The sequence below is a fragment of the Python bivittatus genome, unplaced genomic scaffold, assembly GCF_059951505.1.
Source record: "Python bivittatus isolate LINGU-HERP-01145 unplaced genomic scaffold, Pbiv_v1 ctg000560_np1212, whole genome shotgun sequence".
Lineage (NCBI taxonomy): Eukaryota > Metazoa > Chordata > Lepidosauria > Squamata > Pythonidae > Python > Python bivittatus.
In genome coordinates, this window is record NW_028277083.1 from 5,341,932 (window position 1) to 5,367,793 (window position 25,862).

The following is a 25,862-nucleotide window of genomic DNA, read 5'->3' on the forward strand; positions in this document are numbered from 1 at the left end:
GTTATTTTCACTTATGAGAGCCAACCTTATAGATTACGATAAAGATAAAACTGGAAAAATGGCTACATCAAGATTCTTTCAATTTTCAGGAGGCACAATAGAGTGCAATTGTGATGTAAGCTTCGTAAGTTTCTTCCTGTATTACATATTATTTTGATTTCAGATTAGATGCCACACTTGCCTTAAGTCCTCCCAGAAGCGTATTCTGAGAATGGTGGAGAAGAACTCCACACATTGCTCTGATCATTAAACGTTTGCCCTAAACTTACATGGACATGTGGACAGCAGACCAAGAATAAGCCTATAGGAAATACTGAACCTTGGTTACAAGCAAGTGAAAACAGATACTACACTGAGGAGAAGGCAAAACTGAGACTTTAGTGTGGCAAGGTGGCTTCCTCATTCTTATGGCTACTGACAAAACTTAAGTCAAGCTTCAGTGCAAAGATTTGATTTCGAGATGACTTGGTTGAATCATCCTGCCGAATTGTTGAATCAATTTGAGGAGTCGAATTGAATTGAGTGTTTTCACATCATTTGGGCAAGTTGATGGACTTCTGAGCATGCGGGCTCACACTTCTTTATCCAGTTGGCTTCAGAAGGCAAATCCATTTGACTCATCATGTCAAACTGACAATTAAAATTGGTATGATTCATCAGACTGAATATACTATTTGAATGAGATCTTAGTGACCCTCCTGGAATGTTATCAAGCAGTAAATGTTTAATGTAAAATTGGATAATGTTTAGCATAAAATTCCTTAGTACAAAAGCTAATTGAAGGGCAGTTGTTTTTTGGCAAGATCATTTTAAAAAGCTCTCCTGTTTTCTTCTATTTAAAAAAGTAATTGCGATTGAGGGCAATGTTGCATTGAATAAAACATGTCCAGAATCAAGCACTGAAGGAATGTATCTTTCCAAAAAAAATTCACAGGTACGTGTTACCTTTTTACAACCTCCTTTTCTAGGCAGATGTCTTTTCTAGCCTGTGAGGGGTTGTTTTTTTTTTCCTTTGGTTTTTTTGAAGTCTGGGATATTGTAAAATATTATAATTATGCCCTTGGTGAAATGATCTTTTCAGTCAATTAATAGAAATCATACGCCACATGGCTTGCTCGTCAGAGTTTCAACAGACAGGTGTAAATATTTGCTTCCTTTTGACAATGCGATCGATGGGGAACCAGCAAAAAAATGAATAATATAAAGGAACAAGGTGATCAATCTTGACGTGGTTATATAAACAAAACAAATGACTTAATTTGTTTCGGGTTACAAAGACCGGGGCTCCTAACAGGAGAGGATTTGCGAATTTATATAAGAAAACGTTGCACAACCGACACCAAATTACATCTCAATCAATGTTAAAAGGCAACTGACATTTTCATTTTGATTTATGGATTAACCTTTACATCTAATACAATCTTAACATTTATTTTTTTCCCCATCAGTTGCTGGTAGTACAGCAACCTACAGTTCATTGTGAGGAACTTGACTAAATTAATAGCTTCCTCCCACACCACTGCCACCATGGTGAAGCAGCTAATGAAACACTGAGTTTTATACAGTTGATGGATGCTCATATTTCCACAAATAAATGGGGCCGTTAGACAGCAGAGATTGCAGAGATCCCGGGGACTTTTTTCTTGAAGTTAGCATGAAGTGCCTCAACGTGGAAAATCCTTCTGCATGTAGATGGAACGTTGTGCCTCTATGGCATACCTAACTAAACTCGAAGTAAGTTTATGATTTATGATAAGGGGGTGCGAAACGTACAAAGGTAATGACTGTTGGATGTAGCCTGAAACAGCCTTTGACCACCTGGGCCTGAAGGACTGGGTATGAATGTCCAACACATCTTCGAGGGAGCAGGTTAAGGGAAACCCTAATCCTAACCCCCAGTGCTACAGTGACTGTATTTTCACACAAAAAGCAAACCAGTTCTACACAAACCTGGCTTGCAAGTACATTTCTGTCTGTCTCTGTGTCCATCATCTATCATCTATCCGTCCATCCCTCCCTCCCTCCCTCCCTCCCTCTCTCTCTCTCTCTCATCTATCCTTTCATTCACATCCTTTTGTTGTTGTTGTTCAGTCATTAAGTCATGTCCGACTCTTCGTGACCCCATGAACCATATTGCGCCAGGCCTTCCTGTCCTTCTCTGCCTCCCTGAGTTTGCTCATTTTCATGCTCATTGCTTCAGTGATGCCATCTAACCACCTCATCCTCTGCCGTCTCCTTCTCCTTTTGCCTTCCATCTTTCCCAGCATCAGGGTCTTCTCCAAAGAGTCCAAACTCTTTTCCAAAGAGCTTCACATCCTGCCACAATCCAAAATGTCTTGGTTAAGATGAGGGGTATTCCCAAGCAGGGGCAGAGACACAGAAAATGCTGATCAGGTTGAGCAAAGCCAGCTTCATGAGAATCCACACACCTGAGATTAGTCCTTCAGCAAAAGATATGCATCAAAAACTCAATCTTGATTTTATTAATTTCTATAAGAAGAAAAGGAGGCCTATGGGTCAAATTAAAATTGTATTTGTTTTCCTCTGGATAGATATGCATGTGGGCACCCACGGACACACATACACGCACATTTAATGGCCTGGTAAAATGACCTCCCTTTGTTTATTATTAATCTCTTATAACACAAGTTTTAGTTCAGTGAGTTCCCAGTTAATTTTATTCTATTTTTTTTTTTTAGTTTGGTTTTTGTTTTCCTGATGTAGCCTAAAGCTTATAGAGAAGTAATTGCATAAAGCAGGAAAGGGTTCAGGAGAGAGAAGTATATGAGAACATCTAATTTATAAGCTGTGGTTATCACCACACAGCAGGCATTTCATTTTGTTCAAAGGAAATAGTTACTTAAAACAACAAAGGAAAAGCCATGTTTCCATAATTTACATGAACCACGTTTGGTATTTGGAGGGATATAAAAATATGTAATTTTGCAAATATTTTGCCTTCGTTTTAATTTCATCTATAGCAAAACAGAGCTGTAGGTAATATGCAAAGGTTTCTCCCTTTTATTATTCGTTGTTCAAAAAAACCCCTTTTCTTGTGTTTTCTTAATAGATTTTGGATTTATTACTTGGAAAGAAATTAGGCACTATAAATGGGAAACCGAATCGGGTTTAAGCCACAAACTTCTCTGATTTTTCAGTCCATTTGAAAAGGAAGATGTGGTGGAGTTCCAGATTTTATTTGCATATAATGTTTCCAGATAATGATGCATGAGAAATTGGCTGGATGGAACCATCTATCTGAATAAACAGATTTTGGACCCTCTGAAATATATAGAAGAGCCAATATGAAATAGGAACATGGCATGGAACTTTAAGTTTATTATTTCATATATGGGGTACATATAAAAGAAAAGTATAGACATAGCTGCCATTTCCTATCGCAGAAAAAAAGATCTGTGAGAAAAGGACACAGATAGGGAAAATGGGTATGCTAGACATACAGGCAAATCTTTGCACAACTCTTTATGAACATTTTTTTTTTCCTGGAGGGCCAAAGGGGTCCTCATATTTACAAAATAAATGGTGCCTCACAGCTGGGGGCAGTAGAGAGTGACCAGGATCTTTCCCTTTATTTTTTAAAACAGAATAACAGAAGGTGGACATTCCCAAGCCCTTCACCACTGAGGGTACCCACATGGTTGTTTAAAACATATATTGGTCCCTCTGTTGAGGGGCCCACAGGAGGAGGTCAAAAAGGTCAAGATAGGATCTGTGATCACATGATCAAAGTCCTGGTCACTTTTTAAAAAGAGGGAAGGACTTTGATCCCATGGTTGTTGCGGCCATCTTGATTTTTTGGGCTGCCCTCCAGATGCCTCTGCTCCCAATAGACACCGTGTCCAATATCTAAGATGGTTTTGCTCTACCACTACATTTAAAAGGTCAGGACCATTAACCAGCCTTGGACACGCTCCAGTTCTAGTTACCAATTTGCCATATCTCACCCTCTAAAATGGGCGCCCATCACTGCATCTTGTGGAATGAATCCTTCCCGTTATTGATCTTGTACAGGAGAAGACCATTAGCACCAGTTGGCAGGGCTGTGGGAACATCTCCTGGGTGAACATCTCCAGGGCTACCAGAGAGAGGTTGGCTAGCCACAGGACACATATTTGTGGCAAAGGGGTGAACTTATTTCCTTGACCCATCTAGTCCGCTTACCACTTTCTCTCTCTTTTTTGGTCAGGTGAACCTCCTTCTGGACCAACTGAGCGTTGAACTCCTCCTCCAGTTTTTAATTTCTAAGAATGCTGATGGAAAGCCAGCTGGAGCTCGAGGTCTCCTTGAAAACAAAGATGTTGCTAGAAGCTGGTGTTTTGTTTTGCTTTGCAGCACAGCAGTTTCCCACCGTTCACCATTTTTCATTCAAAAACGTCTTCCAAAACTCAGGTAAGATGCCACAGAGACATCTGTGGGCACAACGGTACCTTCAGGGTATCATGTTGCTGATCCCAGTCCTGAATTCACAATCATTTGGTTACAGAGAATGATCCTGGTTCTAGTATTATGAAAGACAATGAAAGACACACAGACACATGCACACACACACACAGACGTGCTAGTGCTAAAGCACAACAACTCTGAAGAAATGATAGCCCCTGATCCCAGACCAAATCTGGAAGTTTTTTTTCCCTTCCTCGTTTTTTTCTGACGTCAAGGCCATTTTTACGAACATTTGCCTGCGACGCACGCACGGTGGTGCCTCGAATCTTCCTTAATGGAAACCCGGTGATCCGTAAACACTTGTGAGGGAGCCCGGCGCTCAGGGGCAATGTGATATTAATGTTAATATCAGTGATTGATCAAAAGGATTTGCAAGGAAAGCATAAAGTCTTTAATTATAATTAGACCAGGAATGGCTCCGTAATGGCACCGACATTTGAATAAGGTCATGTCTTGCCAATACCCCCTCTGTATTAAATGCCATTCATTTCAAGGGCCAGAATACGGTTTGGAAATCGTCAGCGTGCAATGCACCAGGTAAATTAAAACATGTCCCTGGGTTTTTTCTTTTTCCTCTTTGGTTTGGAAAGATGATTGATCTCTTTGAAAAGCACACACCCGCATCCGGAGGTACACGTATGCCTTTGATAATGTGTCAGGGACACTGGAACTTTTCCTTGCCTTTGGAACATAAACTGGGTCAAACAATAGCAACATCTCAACATATATTAGATTAATTTCTCTGACTGGAGATGGATGTCTCCACTTAGGGGTAACCTTTTCCCCCAAACAGATCTCTTTGCAGTCGGTTGCTTTGTTGGCCCTCCCTCCCCCCTCCCCCCAAAAATATCAGGGATTGATCTTACCTTGGTAAGCCTGCCAAAGATGCCATTTGTAGAAAGACGAGCCTTTGGAATGGTCAAAGGGAATTGAGATTCCAGAGCCTTGGGGGAATTTTAATCCTCATTTTCATCCTGATTCAGATTCGGTGTTTGCATAATAGTGGAGGAGCCTTAGACATCAGGTAACTATGACATGGCTGAGCTTGGAATAGCCACGAGTAAATAATCAAAGCATTGTGTAGTCTGTTGGGGTAGAGGAGCACACCGGTAACATTGGAGAAGGTGTGTGGCAGCTTAGGGAAACGTGAGTTTAGCCTGGGAGAATAGGGAAGCGTGAGCAGGAAACTCAAGATTGGCCCTGCCTTGATTCTCTTTGGTATAACTCAGGCAGGATTTCAAGATCCGGTTACAATAGCCTGGATCGATAGAGTTCTAGTATTTCTTTTGGTGTCTATTTCCTGATCTGGCCTACCTGGAAGGGCTGACAGTTGGATTTTGGCTTAGCCTGGGGTATGGGATATGAACCCCGCCATGATGGTTCATGGCTTATGCCCCAGAACAGAGTTTCTCAACGTTTCCAATCCTGCAGTGCCCTAAAACGAGAAAAGAATTTGTGCAACTTCCACCACGAACAAAACTAAATAAGAAATAAAAAATGAAATAATGATTTTTTAAAAAAAATCTAGCTCCTAGGTTAGGGTTTGCCCCACCAAAGCTGAAGTGAATTTTTTCTCCTTTCGTGTGCACTAAACTGATTCGCTTTAAACAAAATTGTGATCTCCCCCCAGGAGAGTCATAATCCACAGTCTGAGAATTCCTGCTGTAGTTTGTTGTACAAATTCATCTAATTGTGAATTACTTAATAAACCTTGGTTGAACATTCTATGGTTAAAGGCATGGGTTGTTCCCAAGGGAAATTCATGCTATTTTCTGCACTCATGAATCGGGGGAAAATTTTACCTACCTTTGTAGATTTATTGTTTTGGATTTGCTCCGGGTTTAGATTAGTCTCATCGAAATCAATATCCAGGGTGACTGATGGATTGACTGATTATGGGCCATCAAGTTGGTGTTGACCCTTAGTGACTACATAGATAAATTTTCTCCATGACCATCTGTCCCTAAATTGGCCTTGAGGTCTTCCAATACCCAGGGAACCCCATCTTCATATCACCTCTTGCAAACAGAAAGTGTTGGGGGTGCAAACTTCACTTCCTAAATGATCCCAACCATTAAAAAAAGAGAAGAGATGGATTCGTGAATGATAACATTTGCCTATGAAGAACAAGGAAGCAAGTCGGTGGTTCCTCACTAAGGGATGTGAGCAAATACGTCTTAGCACAATAAACTATTGCTCCAATCCTAATGATTTTTTTATTCGAAATAACCCATCCCCCACCCCACCCTGCATCTCAATTCTACAAGCGAGTAGACTACAAATTAATTACAGTTTGCTCATGGCGATCCACAAGGCGGGGGAAAATTCCAGCTTTCCAAAAAAAAATGCCTTCCCATGTCGGAGTCTGCTATCATTTGGAAACAGATACAATCACGTTGCTGAATTCTGCTGTAAAGCAGCACAATTTTTCCATTTTATAATTGGAGGAAATGGGGTTTTCCCACCTGGCTTTTAGCTGGTGAACTGATCTCCCAAGAAGCAGAAACATGATCGTATAACTCCCCTGCTGTCTTCTGATCTGAGCTGGGACACACCTACAAATCCGCTTCACACATTGAAATAAATATTAAAATATATAATTTTAATATTTAATTTTATTTATTCATAACCCACAGGTTAATGGAATGGAATTATAAATAAATTAGCGGTGGGGAGAGTAATTTGTGTTTCGATGCGGATTGAATTTGCCTGTCCTAAACCCATTCATGCAACTGGACCCAAATCCACACTCCTAAGCTTAATACATACATTAGGGTTTAAAAAACAAAGAAACAAAGAATGGAAACATTTTTAACTAGGGTAAAATGCACATAAACCCCCACTGCATTGAAGACATTTGTCGCCCAGCAACAAGGCAGAAATTAAATGTACAAAAATGCATATTAGAAGAAAAGTGCACAGATACACACATACAAACTCTAAATGTTTGGGCTGACTTAAGCACCCCAGGGAGAGTGACATCAGCCTACTGAAACCTCCATCTTTAACCAGTTAAAGGTTTAAATATTTGACCCTGATTCATCTTACGGTTTTTTGCCCGTCACATTGTTTAATTTGTCTGACAGTTCTGGAGTTTGAGGTCCCACCATCTTGTGGGTCCCAAAGAAAATGCTACACACCCAAGGAGCGTCCATGGGAAAGGGATCAAAAAAGTCAAGATGGCAGGCAAGGGGTATATAAACATTGGTCTTTGTTCTGGGCCCATGCCTAAATTAGAATAATGCTTGAAGAATTACATAGCAAGCCGTTCTATGCATGAAGAAAAACATAAACACGAAGATGGATGGATGGATGGATGGATGGATGGAAGGAAGGAAGGAAGGAAGGAAGGAAGGAAGGAAGGAAGGAAGGAAGGAAGGAAGGAAGGAAGGAAGGAAGGAAGACTTAGTTTTACAGTGTTCCAAGTCAGAACTAGGACCAGCACCCAGTTTCCTGGATCCCATTGTCTGGAGAGGGTTTTATTATTACAGTTGGATCCTCCTTTAAATATTTCATTCATCCAAAAATTCAAGCAGTCTTATGTGGTTGGATGTATTAGGGGCACTGTGAGAAGGTGGTGAGCAAGCCCAACTGGAGTACTCCATGTCAAGCGAGCCCCAATCCCAGCAGAAGGTTGAAACCTGGGCCCCACAAAATTGGAATTAGCCTCGCTGCAAATCATTTTGCAAATTTGTAAGCAGCGTGAAAGGTTCATGAGTAGGCTGTAACCCCAACCTGAGCTCTTGAGAAAGGAATAACTTTGCAAAAGGAGGTCTTCTTTCCTGCAGATGAGTGGGGAGAAGAAAGGAAGGTCATCCTATGGATTCAAACACAGTGGCCAACAGTCAGGTGGACAAGACCATAGCTTCTTTCCCGGCTCTTGTCCCAAGCCAGCTGATTCATAGTGTCCAAAATTGAACGTTCACTTGCTGAGCATCCAAGAGGTGGTATTTATTATCTTGCACATGGTATGGGGATCTCAGGACTGGCAGCGGGTCTGGGGATGACAGAATGTAATCAATGCTAAATTTAATTTCGGAGTCAGATTTTCCGATGGAGGAGCTGTTTGGACTTTCTCGGCTGGCGGCAGCTCTTGGAAAAAACTCACCAGGCTCTGAAGATTTGAGTGGTTGGGATTCCAATGTCTCACCAGGACAGGAGATTTCAGGAAAGACAGAATCTACTGGGGACAAAGTGGGCAAGGGATCTCTTTCTCCAGCCATCCTTTTTTCCCTTGGCTCCCTTTTCACGTTCCGCCTCCTTCTCCTCCTGTAATTCCCATTTTCAAACAAATCCAGCATGGACTCACACCCGGATGCAAAGCTCCAGTAGTTTCCTTTGCCCTTATCGTTGCCTTCTGTTCGGGGAACCTGCATGTCATTAAACAAAAACCAGCATTGCTGTCAATCATTTACTTTTCCTTTTTCAAAAGGGATCTATCAAGACTGTCTGGAAACCTTAGCTTTTTGCCTGAGATTATCTCTCCTGTTATCTAAGAAGGCTGGGCCCTACAAGGGTTCTGTGGGGAAGGGAAGGTCCTTGGTACATGCACCAGAGGTCTGAAGATGCTGACCACAATGAGGATGATGACCTCAGAAGGCTGAGGCCCAGCCTACAGAAACAGGTTGTCTACCACCACCACCCATTTGAATTGTGGCCTTGACTCGTCAGCACGTGTGCTGCGAATATTGCCTTCTCAACATCTGCCTTCATTTAGATGTGAGGCTCGTATAAACATCGATGACAAGTTGCTGAAATCCAGGCTCTCTAATTATAGAAATTGTAGGTAAATAACCCCTTCAGTCTGCTACATAGCCTTTCTCTCTCAGGCTTTTCCAGAAACAGCAAAGCGACTGAATGGATATTTTAAAAGATCTCCACATAACGTCCTTTAATTCTCTCCACCCCTTCTTTAAATTAGGACAGTGGTTTTCAAACAATGTTCTCCAAAATTACCAAGGGTTTTTTTTAATGCCACAGTCAGGGGAGGAATGTTCAAATTCAGGACTCGATCTTGCCTATCATCTCTTATGTGGGGAATCATTTGCATCCTTCCTGGGTTACAAAGGGCCTGACCAAGTTCTGAAGTCCATTTCTAGGATCGCCTCTGGCCCAACTTTTAATTCTGAAATGAGACAGATGATAGTGGGAATGTGAAAGTTTGCATGTCTGCACATTTTGGAAAGTGTGCCTTTCTGAGCAGCAAGACTGCATTTCAGCCATCCCAAGATATTTTTGCTAAAGCTCCAGAGATGTGTCCAGTAGAATCTCTGTTGTCAGAAACAAATCTTTCCATTAAAAAAATCCAGGTAACTATGCATTGGACTGGGGTGGTCTACCTGCAAATACTGCCATGAAATTTGTCCTTTTCGGATGTGCCAATTTTTTGGATGTGCAAAATTAAAACAAAATCATTTCTGACAACTCAAAGAATGTCCTTCTCCATGTCTTTAATAGTTTTTCCTTTCTCTCAACATTCACAACTCTTGTCCAAGCAATTAGGGGAAATAACATTTGACCTGCTGCTGCTGGGCAAAGGAGCTGAAGATGGACCACCCATTTACCCAGGCAGTGAGATCATCCTGTTTCTTTTATTTCAACAACCAATTCTCAATCAGCTTGAAAGAAAATTCACTGTTGACCTTACTTTGGAAGGAGAAGAGAATTTCAGTGAATTTCTTCTGAGTGGAATATGACGTTCCTGCACGTGTGTAGTGCTGAGGTAGCCAAAAAGTATACTTGGATGTTCATCGTAAAGTTTTCTTCCCTGTGGTCAGCTTCTCATGCTTCCATTTAATCTTAAACCACTGACAATGTGGTTGTTTTCTCTTCCACATCTTCCCAGCACACCTAGGCCTCCTTGGCTGTCCACATTTCCCTGTTTGAGAAAGTCCCCTGGGAGGGTTTCCTTCCTGATCTCAAAAGATGAAATGAGATCAGGAAGGAAACCCTCCCAGGGGACTTTCTCAAACAGGGAAATGTGGACAGCCAAGGAGGCCTAGGTGTGCTGGGAAGGTGTGGAAGAGAAACAACCACATTGTCAGTAGCATCTCTGCTACCTTCCACAATCAAGTCAACTCCCTTCAGTTAAGCAGTGTCACCCAGGAAATGGGCCTTCTCTGTCACAGTGCCCGTCCTCTGGATTAGCATCCCCCAGAGATCCATACACTCCCACCCTGATGATCTGGCTGTTCTCTGGGCCTTGGGTAGAGTGGATGCTGAGCTCCTATCAGTTATTTCCTATTATACTGTATATTTTTCTGGATATGCATGGTTCTTCTTTTATCTGCTTAATGGTGTCCTTACTCTTTCACTTGCAAGCTGCCCAGAGTTGTTTGGAGTTGAGTGGCCTCTACATTTAACCCATCCATCCAATCATAACATCATGGAAAGTATGTTGAAAGAAATGCTCAGGCAATCAAGAACAAGGGAGAGCCCAACTCATGCACTCAACCATAGGTTGGAGGAACTACCCAAGCCGGAACAGGTTGAGTGCATGGACTGGAGACATTTGTTTGCAAAGGTGTGAGTCTTTGCAGGCTTACCTTGACAAAGCAGCTGTTAAGGGACAGGTTGTGACGAATGGAATTCTGCCAAGCTCGTTGATTGTTCCGATAGTATGGGAACTTCTTCATAATGAAATCGTAGATGCCGGAAAGGGTCACCTTGTTGGAAGGGCTCTGCTGAATGGCCATGGCGATTAAAGCTATGTAGCTGCCCAAAGAAAGAGAAATAAATTAAGAACCATGGGGCCATGTTGGATGCAAAGGGAAAGATATATAGAGGCACTGAAATGGGTGAATTCAGTAGACACCGTAGCATGGAGGCTGCTGTCCTGAACATGCTTAGTCAAGACTTAGTCTCCTTGAACACAGTGAACTGAGCAAGGATTGGGCTCAGGAGCTTATCTAGCTAAATTTGGTGATTCTAACTACAATACATGGGCTTGTTTGTGGCCTAGAGATCCCCCAAAGATCATTGGAATGTAGTATCAGATTATAGAAGGCAACCAACGACCTTTTTGAAATTTAAGATCACAGCTCTCACAGTCCTTTGCTACTGGCCACGTTGGATGGGGCTGATGAGATTTGAATCCACAAGCTCCAGAAGTCCTTTGGAAATAGGTAATCATGTCATTTAAGGCCCATTGACCCACAGCATAAGAACTCAACCTGGCTGATTGAACAGCCCAATCCTACGTGTATGTCATATGCAAATTCTTTTGCATTCAACAGAGCTCATCCCCAGGTTGGAATATTTGGGGGCATGGCTGTAGATGGAATGCCCCAAGTCTAGAGTAAATGGAAGGCATTTTAGTTTTCCTAAGGTTTTTCTACAATGTCAAGTGCTGTGCATTGATTGTTGCAGAAATCCGTTGGAATCCCTCTGCAAGTGGGCAGTTGAAATCATTCATTCATTCATTCATTCATTCATTCATTCATTCATTCATTCACTCACTCACTCACTCACTCACTCACTCACTCACTCATATATATATTCCCCTTCTTCCTGTAAGGAGGTCAAGACAACATCCAGGATGTGGGGTATTCTGCCACATTAGTCCCCCAATGATGCAGTGAAGTAGGTGAAGCTGAGAAAGTATGAACAATCCATATTCACCCAAGGTGCTTTATGGATGGGTAGGGGTTTGAATTCAGTTGAAGTCGAGCCATGGGTCATAACTATAATCCAACAGGTCTTATATTTGTGTGTGTGTGTGTGTGTGAGCGCACGTGTGTTCATGTGTGTACGTGTGCTTAGATTGAGAGAAAGGCATCTGCCTATAAATACCAACTCTAGGCATTGAACAGAAAACTTTCCAGCTTACAGCCCATGCATTTATCAACCGTCTTCTATGACTCTCTCCATGGGAAAGCCCTGGAAATGTCCATTTTAGAGATTTCTTGAAGTGCTTGATGTACTTCTTGGAAATATTGCCTAGGTTCACCCACAAAGCTCACCCAGAGAAGCTGACATAAGTGACGTCCTGACATTTCAACCTAAGACAGTATCATATCATGAGCTGGTTCTCCCAGCTTGTTGAGGCAACAGCTAGATTCCCTCAACTTGGTGAACGACAAAGCACTCAAAGCTATTTTGATCTGGTCTAGCATGCTATGGGAACAGAGTCATGCATAATGATTCCAGAATGATAAAACATGCACACTAACCTGACCATATAAATCCTATCCCTTTGTTCCTGTGTTGTAGCATTGTGATGCAAGTTCAAAGCAGCCAAGTTCACATAACAATGTCATGACACACGTTTTGTCCCTGACTTTCCCTGCAGACAACTATTTGTGGGAACCTAGCCTTTACATCCCATCCTCTAGATTTCTCCAGAGTTTTCAGCCAAAGAATGTGCCCAACTGGATCATTTTTGAAACTTCCAAATCAGGGGCAACTTTTCCGAAGTCCTGAAACATAGGGAGAACCAAGTTGGACCCTGTTTTAGCTACTCGGTCAAACCATGGCTGGCTTCACCTATGGCACCAAACCATTATTATTTTGAAGTTTGATTTGTTGACTGAATTACAATGGTGATCTCATACATATATATGGTGAACACGTATATACACCATAGATTGGTTTCACACATTGTGTTAGGATGTGGTTAGTTTGTAGAAGGCAGAATGTAGTTAGTTTGGCTTGCGGTGAAGAAATGTGTGAACCCAACCATTCCCTTCTTTCTTTCTTTCTTTCTTTCTTTCTTTCTTTCTTTCTTTCTTTCTTTCTTTCTTTCTTTCTTTCTTTCTTTCTTTCTTTCTTTCTTTTTCTTTCTCTATCTATCTATCTATCTATCTATCTATCTATCTATCTATCTATCTATCTATTTTTTTATGTATCACATTTACATAGCCGCCCATCTCACACAAAGTGACTCTGGTGTCAGTTATCTGTTTCTAGGTAGAAATCTGGCATTTAAGTTTTTATCCTTGACGTAAGTATCTTGTACTCTCTCTCTTGGTCCACATCGCAATCATGATTAGCCAGGCATATTGGCCAAAAGGAGGCAACAGATCTATGGATCATCCTTTAAATATGAAGGAAATATCCTGCTGATATTGTCCACAAATCCCCCAGTGGCAATTACAAACTCTTTGTTCTGCTATGGAATCTGTCTGTTTTCTGCTTCGCAGGGAAGATGAAAAAAAAATGATTTTTTTTTTGAAGCGCACAAGCACGGCTTGGTAACTTTGGAAACAGAAAGTTTCTGAGAACTGTAACTTCTGTGAACTGTAGCAGATTGTGACTTCAGCATCGGAATCACTTGGTGGCTTTTCTGCACGGGCTAAATGCATTTCTCCTGGGACAGATTCTGCACGATTGACTTCCATGGGAATTATTTTCACAGAAGGTTTAGTGGGTTAAAACAAAGTAAAGCTCACTCCTTGGATTTATTAGCAAAGGCACTTTTAGTTGAGGTCAGTATGAATAAATCCATTCAATGCATTTATCTTACCTGGTGGAACTTAACAAGGAAGGACACCCTTTATTTATTTGCTTTTTAATTTATATATTTTTTCCTCTGAGGATAGGATGTGGTTACGCAATAGGAAATTTAATCATAAAAGCAGCAGCATGAGTTAGAACGGTGTGCCCGGTCAATTTTTATTTGGAGCACATTGGAAGTAATTTCTTAACTTCCTTCCCCAAAATCAAACACCACTGGGCAGTGTGCAAATTTAATCTGTCAATCCTTTCATCGGCATTAATTGCAGGTGACCAAATCATCTGCAAAAGTCTGAAACTAACTGAAAAAAATGGGATTTATGAGATATATGTAAGATACCAGTTTTCAGTCTTGACAGCCACATCTCAACTACCTTTGGAGGCACACATCGGTATGAAATTTAGTCTTTTGACCCACCTGAACGTGAACGTCGCAATCTAACGCTTCTCATCATTTACTCTTTCCTACAAAAGAGCTATTTGAAAAATACTCCGTGGTTTATTCTTCCTCCCCCCAAAGAAATATCTCCAACCCAATCAACTTTCTCATCTTGCCTCCCCGTCCTTGCCAAGATCCTTGTGAAGGGCAGTGGCCAAGAGAGAGAGAGAGAGAGAGAAAGAAAGAAAGAAGAAGAATATTTTCCTAAGCGCTGAAATTATGCACATGCAGCTTGAAAAGTTCAACTTACCTGTAAGCTGGTCGGGTGAATCTTTTCTCTTCATCTGAAGTGCAGGTAGGGTAATCGTCTCCATCATAATTAAAGCAGTTATAAGGGTATTGTGTGTTATCAAACATTCTTTTTCCTGGATTTATTTTAGCTCCTGAGAATGAGGGAAGAGGTGGAATAGTGATGCTTCTTTATGGTTGCCTCTCTCCTCCCTTTCTTCTTCCACCCGCCCTCTCTGTCTCTCTCTCTCTCTCTCTTTCATGCGCACACTGGCCAATTCTACCCCCACCCTCACACTTTTCTTATGATACTCCAGTCCCAAACCACCCATGTCTCAGGATATTTACCATGGGCTGGTCTCTTTCATTCTCCCTTGCGCTCTGAAGAAAGCAGCCATCAGACTGATTCAAATGGGGTGAACGTCTTTCTTGAACCTTTCAACTTGGGTGACTTTTCTGCCGGGAACAAGGCACTGGGTCTCCCTGGGTGGTCCCAAGTGGGCAAGGACCTCGTCAACGTGGCTTGCCTACTGTGGAGAGCAAGGCAAAGTTAATATTCTTGAAAAGGTGAAGGGGTTCTTCCTTCTTCCTTGGCTTCCTCTGGGTTGCGTTTTTACTCAGAATACAATGGAAGGGATGAATCTTGAGGTTCATCCCATACTCTTTGCTTTTTTAGAAGTCCAACTCCTGGCGTGTAGCAGTCAAAAACTCTCGGGACAGCTCTCTGTACGGCCCACCTTCCGTTTAAAACAAATTGATGATGGACAATTTGTTTTGTCACTAACAGAGGGGGAGGATGAGTGCTGTCAAAGAGGGACCACGGACGGGGAGGAAAGTTTTTTAAAAAATGAAAAGCATAATAGCTGCAGGCAAGAGAGCTCCATGTGTGGGCTTTGATCTGAAGGATGAATTAGCTAATAACTCTCTGTGTTGGCATCCAATCCTGTAACAATTTGATCATCTCCCTCTCTTGCTCTCTCTTTCCTCCCCACCCCCCACCCCACGTTCCTGCTTTTTCCACCCTACATGCACACACAGATATGCAGAAACAGATGCTTTGGAGTGGTTTCCAACAAGTGATGTCGAATTAAAGGCAGCTCATTCAAGAGTGAGCATGATAGGAAAAGGAGGGGAAGGTCCTTCAGAGGTGTAGGTGATAGGAGAATTCGAAGGCACATCTTGAGGAGATCACTAATAGAGGGTGGCCAGTGCAAAGTTGCTGTTGGTTTGGAAGATGCTTGCTGGATTTGAACAAGGATGGAAATGTAGGAACTTACAAGGGGTAAAAAAAAGTCTTCCCATTTGCTTTAAGGTTTTTTTCCAAGGGAGAAGAGAACTATGATACACTGGATTTGAGGACAGAATTAACCCATTTTCTGGATCTGCACAATCTGTTGCACCATCAAGTCATTAAATGAACTGGGTTCATATCACAGAATAAGTAACCAGGTTAAGGTAGTTGTGCGAACCCAGACCTTGCCTTTGAATTTTCATTGACTTGTGCATCCTGGGACTGGATGGTTGCCATGATTCATCCTCCAAGTCAGGTGAGGGGTCCTGATCACATGGAGACTTCCCCCTTCCCTTCCCTTCCCTTCCCTTCCCTTCCCTTCCCTTCCCTTCCCTTCCCTTCCCTTCCCTTCCCTTCCCTTCCCTTCCCTTCCCTTCCCTTCCCTTCCCTTCCCTTCCCCCCAATCTGTATTATAAGATTGTCATTTCTCCTCTTGAAGTCCGATTAAAAATTGCAATTGGATAATTTTTGATGGTCTCTGGGACCCACACAAGGCTTGTAGGATTGCAGGAAAAGTTACCCCATATTTATTTGAAATAAATGAAGAAAAGCATCGAGCAAAGCTTACCAACCTATCGCCGAATTCCAGAATATCTTGAATTCTACCGTTTGAATGCCTTCTAAGTCCCTTTCTGCTCTGCTAGATATTTAAGGCTACCCCTAGAAATAAAGAAATGCCTTTAATGGTTCAATTGCAACATTAACAGGTGTCAAAATTTTTACAGAAAATGAAATTGAGCCGTAGTTTTCCTTGAGCATCTGTTTGGCCATTACAATTTTACCAAAGTCACTGTAACCCATCCGTGCTGTTATTGTAAAACCATAATTTTCCTGTGCTGTTCCCCCCTTTCGCCCCCTTTCTTTCCTTTTTAGAATGCATATTTCCAGAATGCAAAGCTGTAAAAACTATTTGATCTGGGCGATTAAGCAGATGATGAAAATGTCGTAGAAGATTTGTTTTTTATATTTTTGGTTACAACAACATGAACCTAAATGGAAATAAAAGCTTCACATGAAATTGGGATATTTTATCATTATGACAGCCTTGGAAAGAACTTTTCACCTGCAGCTGTATCTTTTCTTAAAGTCAGGATTTTGAGTCTGTGTGTGTATGTGCAAATCATTTCATAATTGTTAGAGAGAGGGAGAGAGAAGGAAGGAAGGAAGGAAGGAAGGAAGGAAGGAAGGAAGGAAGGAAGGAAGGAAGGAAGGAAGGAAGGAGAGAAAAAAGGAAGAAAGAGAAAAAGAAAAAAAATGAGAAGAGAAGAGAAAGAAAGAAAGATTACTTTTTAAACCCCATCTGTGCAAATTTTACAATGACATAAGCTTTCATAGACAAAATATTCTGTATCATTATTTATATCAATATCTCACCATTCTGAATGGGGTGGGAAGCACTGAGATGAGCAAGCTTTTTTGTGATCAGGAGAAACACTTTATTTTAATTTGTTTTGATAACAGAAGAACCTGTGAGGTAAGATGAAGACATCGTGAAGATTGACTTCAATCCAAAGTGAATCTTCAATTTGGATTGTTTGTTCAACCCAATTCAGATTCAGACTGGGTTGGGCAATTGAGCTGACTCCATCTGAAGCACAGGATGGGGTTGGTTCAATGTGATCTTCTGCTTCAACTGAAAATTGAATCAACTATTCTGAAGTGTGCAATCCATGGGGAGGTGCTCACTTCACTTTGACTATTCAATCCAAATTGTTGACCTGGTTCGAAAAACCCATTCAATGCGGAGATTTGCTTGAATAGCTTTTGAACTAAATCAAAGCCCAGCTGCAAAAATCTGAGTGGGATCAGTTCAGGCTAGTATTGGGTTGGGAAGTCAACTGGGAAGTTGAAAAAATACCCAGGAAAAATGCAAACCAAACCACATCTGTGTGGTTGCCAAGAAAATGAAACAGTTGTATCATGAAGTCACCAGGAGCTGATCTCAACTCAAACGTAACTTAATTACTTAAGATGGTCTAAGGGTCTCATAGAAATGTATGAGTTTTCCTGGATGGTCACTCGCAAAAATCTCAGAAATCCCAAGGCAATTCTGAGATGAGTGGGGGACAACCCAATTCTTGCATTACCCCAAATGTCCTTTCTGTCAGATTCTTTTAGCTTCAGGATGATTACTTTTGCAAACAACGACAACAGGTATAGGACAAGCTTTGCTACCAGAATAAAGCCTAGAGCAAATTCTGTGTCAGGGATTCTGTATTACATTTCCCCAAAGTCAGCCAGGTGTTGTTTCTCTCTCTCTCTCTCTCTTACACCCACAAGCTTCCTGTCAACTAAATTGAAATCAGACCAGCAATTCTACATCCATCAAGCTTCACGTAGCCAAAAATCTATCATGGTGAAATGACAGATCACCCTTCTGTTAACAATGGTGAAGATCGCCCTTCAGTTAATACTAGCATTTTGAAGTTGATGCTGACAGCTCCCTGAACAATAGAAAACAGGTTTTAAAAGTGTGTAGCTCTCCATCATGGGTTTCTTCCCCCTGGCTTCTGGAGTCATGTCAATAAAAATCACTAAAGCAGAACGTGTCAAAAATAACAGTCCTAGAGCCCGTCCCTACTTTATTTCGGTCTGTAATAAATCTTCATTAAGTATGTTAAATGGAGCCACTTCTAGATTGGGAAGTGTGGTAGATAGTCCGTTATGCCCTTAACACCATGCAGCTGGGCTACTGCAACTCACTCTATGCGGGGCTGCCCTTGAAGATCTTCAGAAGCTTCTGTTGGTTCAGCAAGTGGTGGCCTAAGTAATTATGGGCACCTCAGTAATTTGTAACATAGTAACCCCTCTGTGTTGAGAGCTGCATTGGCCGCTACAACTTCTAGGTGAAGTTCAACAGGCTAGCTATTGTCTTTAAAGCCATATTGTCTTAGGGCCTGGTTACCTAGAAGAGTCTGCCTTCTCTGGATTGAATCTGCCTGCCCAATGAGATCAAAAAAAGAAAGCTCGCTGAGGGTTCCTCCTTTCAGGAAATATCATCTACAGGAATACTGGAGTAAACCTTCTCAATGATGTCCCTCCTTCTGTGGAAGACCTTAACTTTGGATATCGAGGCCTCCTTCACCTTATTGTGCTTCTGAAAGACCATAAATACATGATTCTTTTGGAAAGCATTTAGAGACATGAAGAATTAGCCTACCTCTGTTTTTGGCACTTTCATGCTAAGTTACTTAGGAATTTCCTATGTGATTTGATGCTTTTAACTTGATTTTTGGTGGTTTTCAATCCACTCACAATTAGAACTCACAGTCTCCTGTTTTCTATTCAGCATCTGAACGACTGCACCAAACTGGCCCTCTAGATGACAGATGATAGATGATAGATGATAGATGCGATAGATAGATAGATGATAGATAGATAGATAGATAGATAGATAGATAGATAGATAGATAGATAGATGATAGATAGATAGATAAATAGTTAGATAGATAGATAGATAGATAGATAGATAGATAGATAGATAGATAGATAGATGAGAGCTGATAGAGAGAGAGCTGATAGAGAGCTGATGGTTGATAGGATGGATGATAGATAGAGAGGGAGTAGACAATAAACATGGATGATGGATAGATGATGGATATAGATGATAGACAGACAGACAGGCAAATAGATGACATAGACAGATAAGCAGATGATAGATAGATAGATATGGATAGATAGCTCTCCAGAGATTTAAAACTGTAGTTTTTTTTCCCTTCTGAATGCTGCACTAGATATTTTATTACTGTGCTTTATAGTCTATCTATCCATCCTGACTTTACACTGTTCACAAATCCAGGGCAGTATCAGCATCTTTTTGATGAATAAAATAGTATGATCTAAAGATAAGCCAAACTCTGTGGAGTCCCTGTTCTTTCTATCTCAGAAAGTTTGCCTGTCGACAATTATGGGGCTTCTTGTTAGCAGGAGGAGAAGAAGAAGAAGAAGAAGAAGAAGAAGAAGAAGAAGAAGAAGAAGAAGAAGAAGAAGAAGAAGAAGAAGAAGAAGAAGAAGAAGAAGAAGAAGAAGAAGAAGAAGAAGAAGAAGAAGAAGAAGAAGAAGAAGAAGAAAAAAACTCAAAGGAAATGCGCAGTTAATCAGGAAATGAAGCATAGCTCCTGGAAAACCACAGCATTTGGGGAGGGGGAGCAAAGGAGTGAGGGAAGGAAAGCAACTGTTGCCTTATCAAAGGGGGGTGTCTCCTCTTGCCAAAGAGCTCTTCCGATGAATGACACAAGGTTCCCTTTTCAGACAGGTGTGGCCACGCACATATGAGCTTGGATTGTTGAAGTTGTGCAAGATCACATTCCTTTCCCAGAGCCTCAAGGTCAACGCAGATGAACTTTCAGAGACCTTAGGCAGGATCTGATATTGCCCCTCTTTCTCTGCCTAGCCAGAACAAGGAAGGACCTTCTGAGATTCGATCTGCCCCCCACCCATGGAATTTATTTGCTTATTTCCTTAGGCTTATAGGCTGCTGCAATGGCAAGAAACTCTAAGTGTACACTCTAGTGCAGTGGAAAATTAAATTAGAAAAGCAATAATAATATTGTGCAGAAACAAAATACTGCTACTACTGTTAGTAACCTTCACCTCCATCATGGTGAGGAATATTACTCTCAGTAAGATAGCAATCCCATTGTGTGAAATTAAGAAGCTCAGATAGTTTCTCGAAGTCTTCACATGCAGAGCCTTTTTCATAGGATCTTCTCATCCTCCTCCCTCTCCTTCTCCTCACACAGAGCTTCCTTCTCTTTCTTCTCCTTCTCCTTCTTCTTCCTTCTCCTCACACAGAGCTTCCTTCTCTTTCTTCTCCTTCTCCTTCTTCTTCCTTCTCCTCACACAGAGCTTCCTTCTCCTTCTCCTTCTCCTTCTCCTTCTCCTTCTCCATCTCCTTCTCCTTCTCCTTCTCCTGCTCCTTCTCCTTCTCCTCCTCCTCCTCCTCCTCCTCCTCCTCCTCCACTGTATAGTATATGATGTACCAAGGGCAAGGATGAGGTACCTGTGGTTCACCAGATGTGGTCAAAATACACTTTCCAGTATCCCTCACTCTTCACCAATGCCATCTTGGGATGTTCAACAACATCAACAAAATCTGGAGGGACACAGGCTAGGGAATTCTGTTTCATAGATTTATTTTAGGCTATCATATTTGTAAGCCAGGACTTTGTTGAGTTCAAGAAGCTAACCAGGGTTGGGCCTGGCTAGCACTTGGATGGGAGACCATCAGAATATCCCAGGGCTAGAGATGAGACTGGGAAGTTGGGAAAACTGGCAACAGCCAACGACTTCTGTAGTTCTGCATGAAAACTACAGGAGTGGAGTATAACCTGAAGGAAATTTTGTTTTATTTGTGGATAGAATATTGAGTGGGGAAAGAACCGTATCTCCAAGTTTCTCCAGGGTCAGGAAAAACTCCCCAACAGTGATTGGGATCACACAGCATACTAAGGTCAAACGTGGCTGGCTACTTTCTGTCTCAATGTGATGGAACTGTATGCTTCATTGTCCTGTGGATTTAATTCAGTTAACCATGGTCTGTTAAACACAGCCCGATGCCAATCCTGCCAGCTTCTCACAGGTGGGGTTCACCAGGATAAGCCATGCTTGTTATTCTTTCCAACCCAAGAGAAAGTTGAAAATAAATTATATGGCAAGAAATAAGACTCTTGTCCATCCCTCTGGCCTCAGCAGGAGAACTCCCTGAAAGCAGAACAGGACCATATCTGGTGTGGAGGGAGAAGCTGGCCAAAGTGGCCACAGCATGGGCCAGATCCAGCCAGGGACTGCAGAGAACCCCCCTCCCCAATTCCTCCAATGCATTCTCAGAGGAGAGGCGGGTGGGCGGTGGCCTGGAACGCTGCCAATCCCTCCGTTGTAAGCCCCTCCTCCCTTCCAGTCACATGACCCAAAGCGGAGCGTATGCAGGCTGCCCCATGTTTCCCAGTGCACACAAATACACAGAGATGGAATGCAACAGGAGAGCCAAAACACAGAGACACGACACATTACTTTGTCACCTTGTTAGCCCCGCAAGGTAGTCCAGACAAGAAGCACAACCAGGAGTACAAGCTCTATCTTTATTGTAAGGTTACATGAACAGAATCTTGCAACTCTTTCTCCCCTCCTTTCCTTTTACTCTCCAGAAAACTAGGGAGGGTCCCTTCTGAAATGCTTCCCACGTTCACTCTCCTTTTGTGGGGTGAGACATCTTTTACATGCTGGTTGTCCGGTCTGCGGCTCTCCCTCCTGTCTCCCAAGGTCATTCCCACAGACCATTACACACCCAGAAGAAAATCCAAATGCCTCCCAAGGCATTGGTGTAAAAGGAGATAGAAACTCTGCACCTCTTCCCTACCTTGTTTATTCCTAAGTATCTGTCACTGCAACCTGACCGTGATTCTGAATTTTCCATAATGGTCCCAAACTAGCATTTTGCTCAGTGAGATAGAAATGTGATGGGAAACACCGTAGAAGCATCATCGAAACGCAGGAACGAAAATTTTTGGAGAAAAGCTCAGAGCAATGGCGTTCGCTTGCTTTCCTCTAGATGGTGCAATCCAATAAGAATTTGACTTGTAAAAATTCAACAGCCACCATAGAAATATATCGACTTCTAGGCTTCCAATCTGAGTTGGCTTTAACATTTCATGACAAGCCAGAAATGAGAGAATGAAAGAAAATCCAAGTTGCGTGTCTGATGCCAACGGAGTTGTATCCTACTCAGGATTACACAAAGGGATCAAGAATATCACATCACTAGGTAAATGAAAAATAATCTCCTACGTTCAAGGAAAGAACCCTTCATAATCCATTCTTTTAAAGAAATGACTGGTGTCTTTGAAACTGCCGTAGCAAAACAGCCTACCTGTTGGCAAGTGGGCATCGTGTGACCTGATTAACAAAAAGAGAAAACACAACTGACACATTGTTTTCACTCCAGTAGAAGTTGGAGGTAGGTTTTCTTTGGACAGATAAGAGTTTATCCCTTTCCTTTCCATCTAGGTGTGCAACACGGCAATGTAAATATGAAAGAGCGGACCTTGCCCCATGAAATCATAGGGCATGTTTCATTTATCGGCCGTCTCTGCGGTCAGGAAATGGATCTCAGTGGTTTTTTCCCTGAGAATCAAGGTGAAGGAGTTCAAAACTCCGTTTTCACGGATGGGAGTGTCAGCATCTCCAGCCACTCCGTTCCATGTCAGTCACTAGGAGGAGCTACAGCACAGTTGAAACCATGTTCTGTCCAGTGGATGGTCATAAAACTGAAGAGCCCAGCGACATCCTGGGCTTCTTAAAAAACAGAGTGCTGATGGGTGCAGTTTTCATGCCCTCTTCTCTAGCTAGAAACAAGGAATTCACAGAGACATGAAATTGCCTTCGTCCGAAGAAGAAGCCTTTCAAAGTGACCTCTAACTTATTTGTTCAAACATTTCATTTTATAATTGTCAGCCTTGTGAGGTAGTCCAGACAAGAAGCACACCCAGAAGTACGAGTTCTAACTTTATTGTAAGGTTACAATAACTGAATCTTGCAAGTCTGAAAGTACCTCTCTCCCTACTCTCCTTTAGAGTCCAAGAAACTAGGGAGGGTCCCTTCTGAGATGCTTGCCCCATCCACTTTCTTTCTCTGGGGTCAGCTGCCTCTTATATGACCATTGTCTAGTCTGTGGCTCTTCATTCTGTCTCCCAAGGTCATTCCCATGACCATTACAATAAAACATGACATGGCTAAGTCCCCTGTGACAACCAGCCACAGAAGAACAGGTCCTGGGCTTCTAAAAGCATTCATGATGAGCAAATCTTCCCAAAAATATATATCTTTTTCCTAGAGCTTCAGACCAGACACCCAACCAACATTCTTGCAAGCAGATGGAGGGAAGCTGGCATTTCTCAACCCATCACAGGCAGAACTGCAGCTGGTCTGCTCCCTGCTGGAAAATTTGGAGAGGCTGCAAGATAGCAGCATTTGAAGATACATCTGGAAGCATCCTCAGATGGAGAAACCCAACATATGTTAATCTCCCTCTCTCTCTCTTGCAATAGAAGGCAGCCTGCAATTTAGGGGGCTAAAAACACCATAATCAGAAATGGAAGGCTGCTTTTAAAAAATGTGTAAGCAGAGGACTTAAGTGCCTCACGTCTTCATTCATAATTCACCAATGCTCATTTGGAAAGAAGATCTGATTGGGGGGTGGGTTTGTTAGTTAGTTTGTTTGCATATAAGGTAAATGCATTTTAAGCCATTCTTTCATTCTCCATGGATGTAGGATGACCTCAAGTGAACTTGTGCTCAGAAAACACAGCTGAGGTGGGGAAAGGGGATTCTTCAGACATGGGGGCCAGACAGTTTGCTGATGGCTGTGGATGGAAACAGCTGACAAAATGGATTTGTCCAGCTACCCTCTTTGTGAATATTCATAGCTGTGTTCTCCAGATGATGACACTTCTGACTTCTTTAGCCCAAATTATTACTAGCTTTCTTTCTAGTTCAGCAACCATATAGAGCTAGTACAGTGTTTTTCCAACTTGGCAAATGTAAGATATGTAGACTTCAACTCCCATAAATTCCCCAGCCAGGAATTCTGGGAGCTGAAGCCCACACATCTTAAGGTTCCCCAGCATGCTGGCTGGGGAATTCTGGGACTTGAAGCCCACACATCTTAAGGTTCCCCAGCATGCTGGCTGGGGAATTCTGGGAGCTGAAGCCCACACATCTTAAGGTTCCCCAGCATGCTGGCTGGGGAATTCTGGGAGCTGAAGCCCACACATCTTAAGGTTCCCCAGCATGCTGGCTGGGGAATTCTGGGGATTGAAACCCACACATCTTGAACTTGCCAAGATTGAGAAATTGGCAAAAATAGAGAAAGAACAGGGGTGGAATCTTTTCATCCTTAAACCATGACTGAGTTCACTTTATTAAGGCATTCAGCTATATCGCCTCTCATCTGAATAAAGATAACATTTATTGCAAAAAGTTCTAACACATGTGTTAATTGCTTTACCAGTTGCAGGAAGTTCGTGTTAACAATTAACACCGGCTTGTGGTTTCTTTTTGAATGCATTTGTCATGACATTCTTTGCAGTTCTTGAAAGTCGTATATATTTATGTAAAGGTGAGGTAACACCCAGCATTTAATGAGGAAGGGTTTCATCCTAATAAAGCTGCTGGTTTTAAGACTCAAACCCTCCGTTACCCTCAAGAGGTGTAAAGGTATTTGCAAACTATCATTCCATTTCTTTAAAAGACAGAAAACAGGCCACAGGTTCACACCTAGCTGGCTGTGGACTATTTTTCTTACAGGGGCAGAGTTGAGATGGGCTTACAAATGTATTCACTCTCTAGAACAGTGTTTCTCAACCTTGGGCCCTTTAAGATGTGCGGACTTCAACTCCCAGAATTCCCCAGCCAGCCATGCTGGCTGGGGAATTCTGGGAGTTGAAGTCCACATGTCTTAAAGGGGCCAAGGTTGAGAAACACTACTCCATAAGCAAATTGGAGTTTATTCCTCCATAAATCAAGATGACCAGAGGCAGGGGCTTCTGCAAGGGGAGAGAAAAAACTCAAGATGGTGCCTCAATGCATAGAAAAAAGAGTTTTGATGGCACAGCTATGGCCACCATCTTGACTTTTCTGACCCTCCCCCCACCCCCATAGAGACCCCCGGTCAGAGGGAAGCACCTTTTTATACTAATGGCAGTAATAAGGTAAGCAAAGAGTGAGATGGGTGGCTGTATAAACGAGATAATAAAGAATCCATGCAACTATGAATGCCATTTCCTGAAGATGCCCATGTTGGGATATTGTCCCCCCCCCCCCCATGATTTCAGTTTCATAAGCCCATGCATTCCCCCTGCCTTGACTTTTGAATTTTTGGATAAGATTCTTTTGAGCGAGTCCCTTGGGACGGGGTCTTCTGTTCCTCTTAGAAGGTCGACGTCCACAAAGGCTCATGATCAGTGGGTCCATCTCCCTTCTCCCTTCCAC

The 25,862-nt window shown here is 42.2% G+C and overlaps 1 protein-coding gene across 1 annotated transcript; it reads right to left on the reverse strand.

Annotated features, from left to right (window-relative positions):
* Window positions 1–8,363: 8,363 nt before the first annotated feature.
* On the reverse strand, window positions 8,364–14,713 carry FOXL3 (forkhead box L3). Its single transcript, XM_088147774.1, has 3 exons — window positions 14,607–14,713; window positions 11,010–11,178; window positions 8,364–8,834 (listed from the first exon to the last, which is right to left on the reverse strand). The coding sequence occupies exons 1-3, from the start codon at window positions 14,711–14,713 to the stop codon at window positions 8,364–8,366; spliced, it is 747 nt and encodes a 248-aa protein (XP_088003900.1).
* Window positions 14,714–25,862: the final 11,149 nt, after the last annotated feature.

Bases quoted from the DNA above. Each gene is read 5' to 3' on its own strand.
- FOXL3 (XM_088147774.1), bottom strand. From the start codon at position 14,713: ATGTTTGATAACACACAATACCCTTATAACTGCTTTAATTATGATGGA. The intron at 11,179-14,606 runs GTAAGTTGAACT...TTCTTTGGGCAG, and splicing joins TTCACCCGACCAGCTTACAG to CTACATAGCTTTAATCGCCA. The intron at 8,835-11,009 runs GTAAGCCTGCAA...AATGACATGCAG, and splicing joins TTAACAGCTGCTTTGTCAAG to GTTCCCCGAACAGAAGGCAA.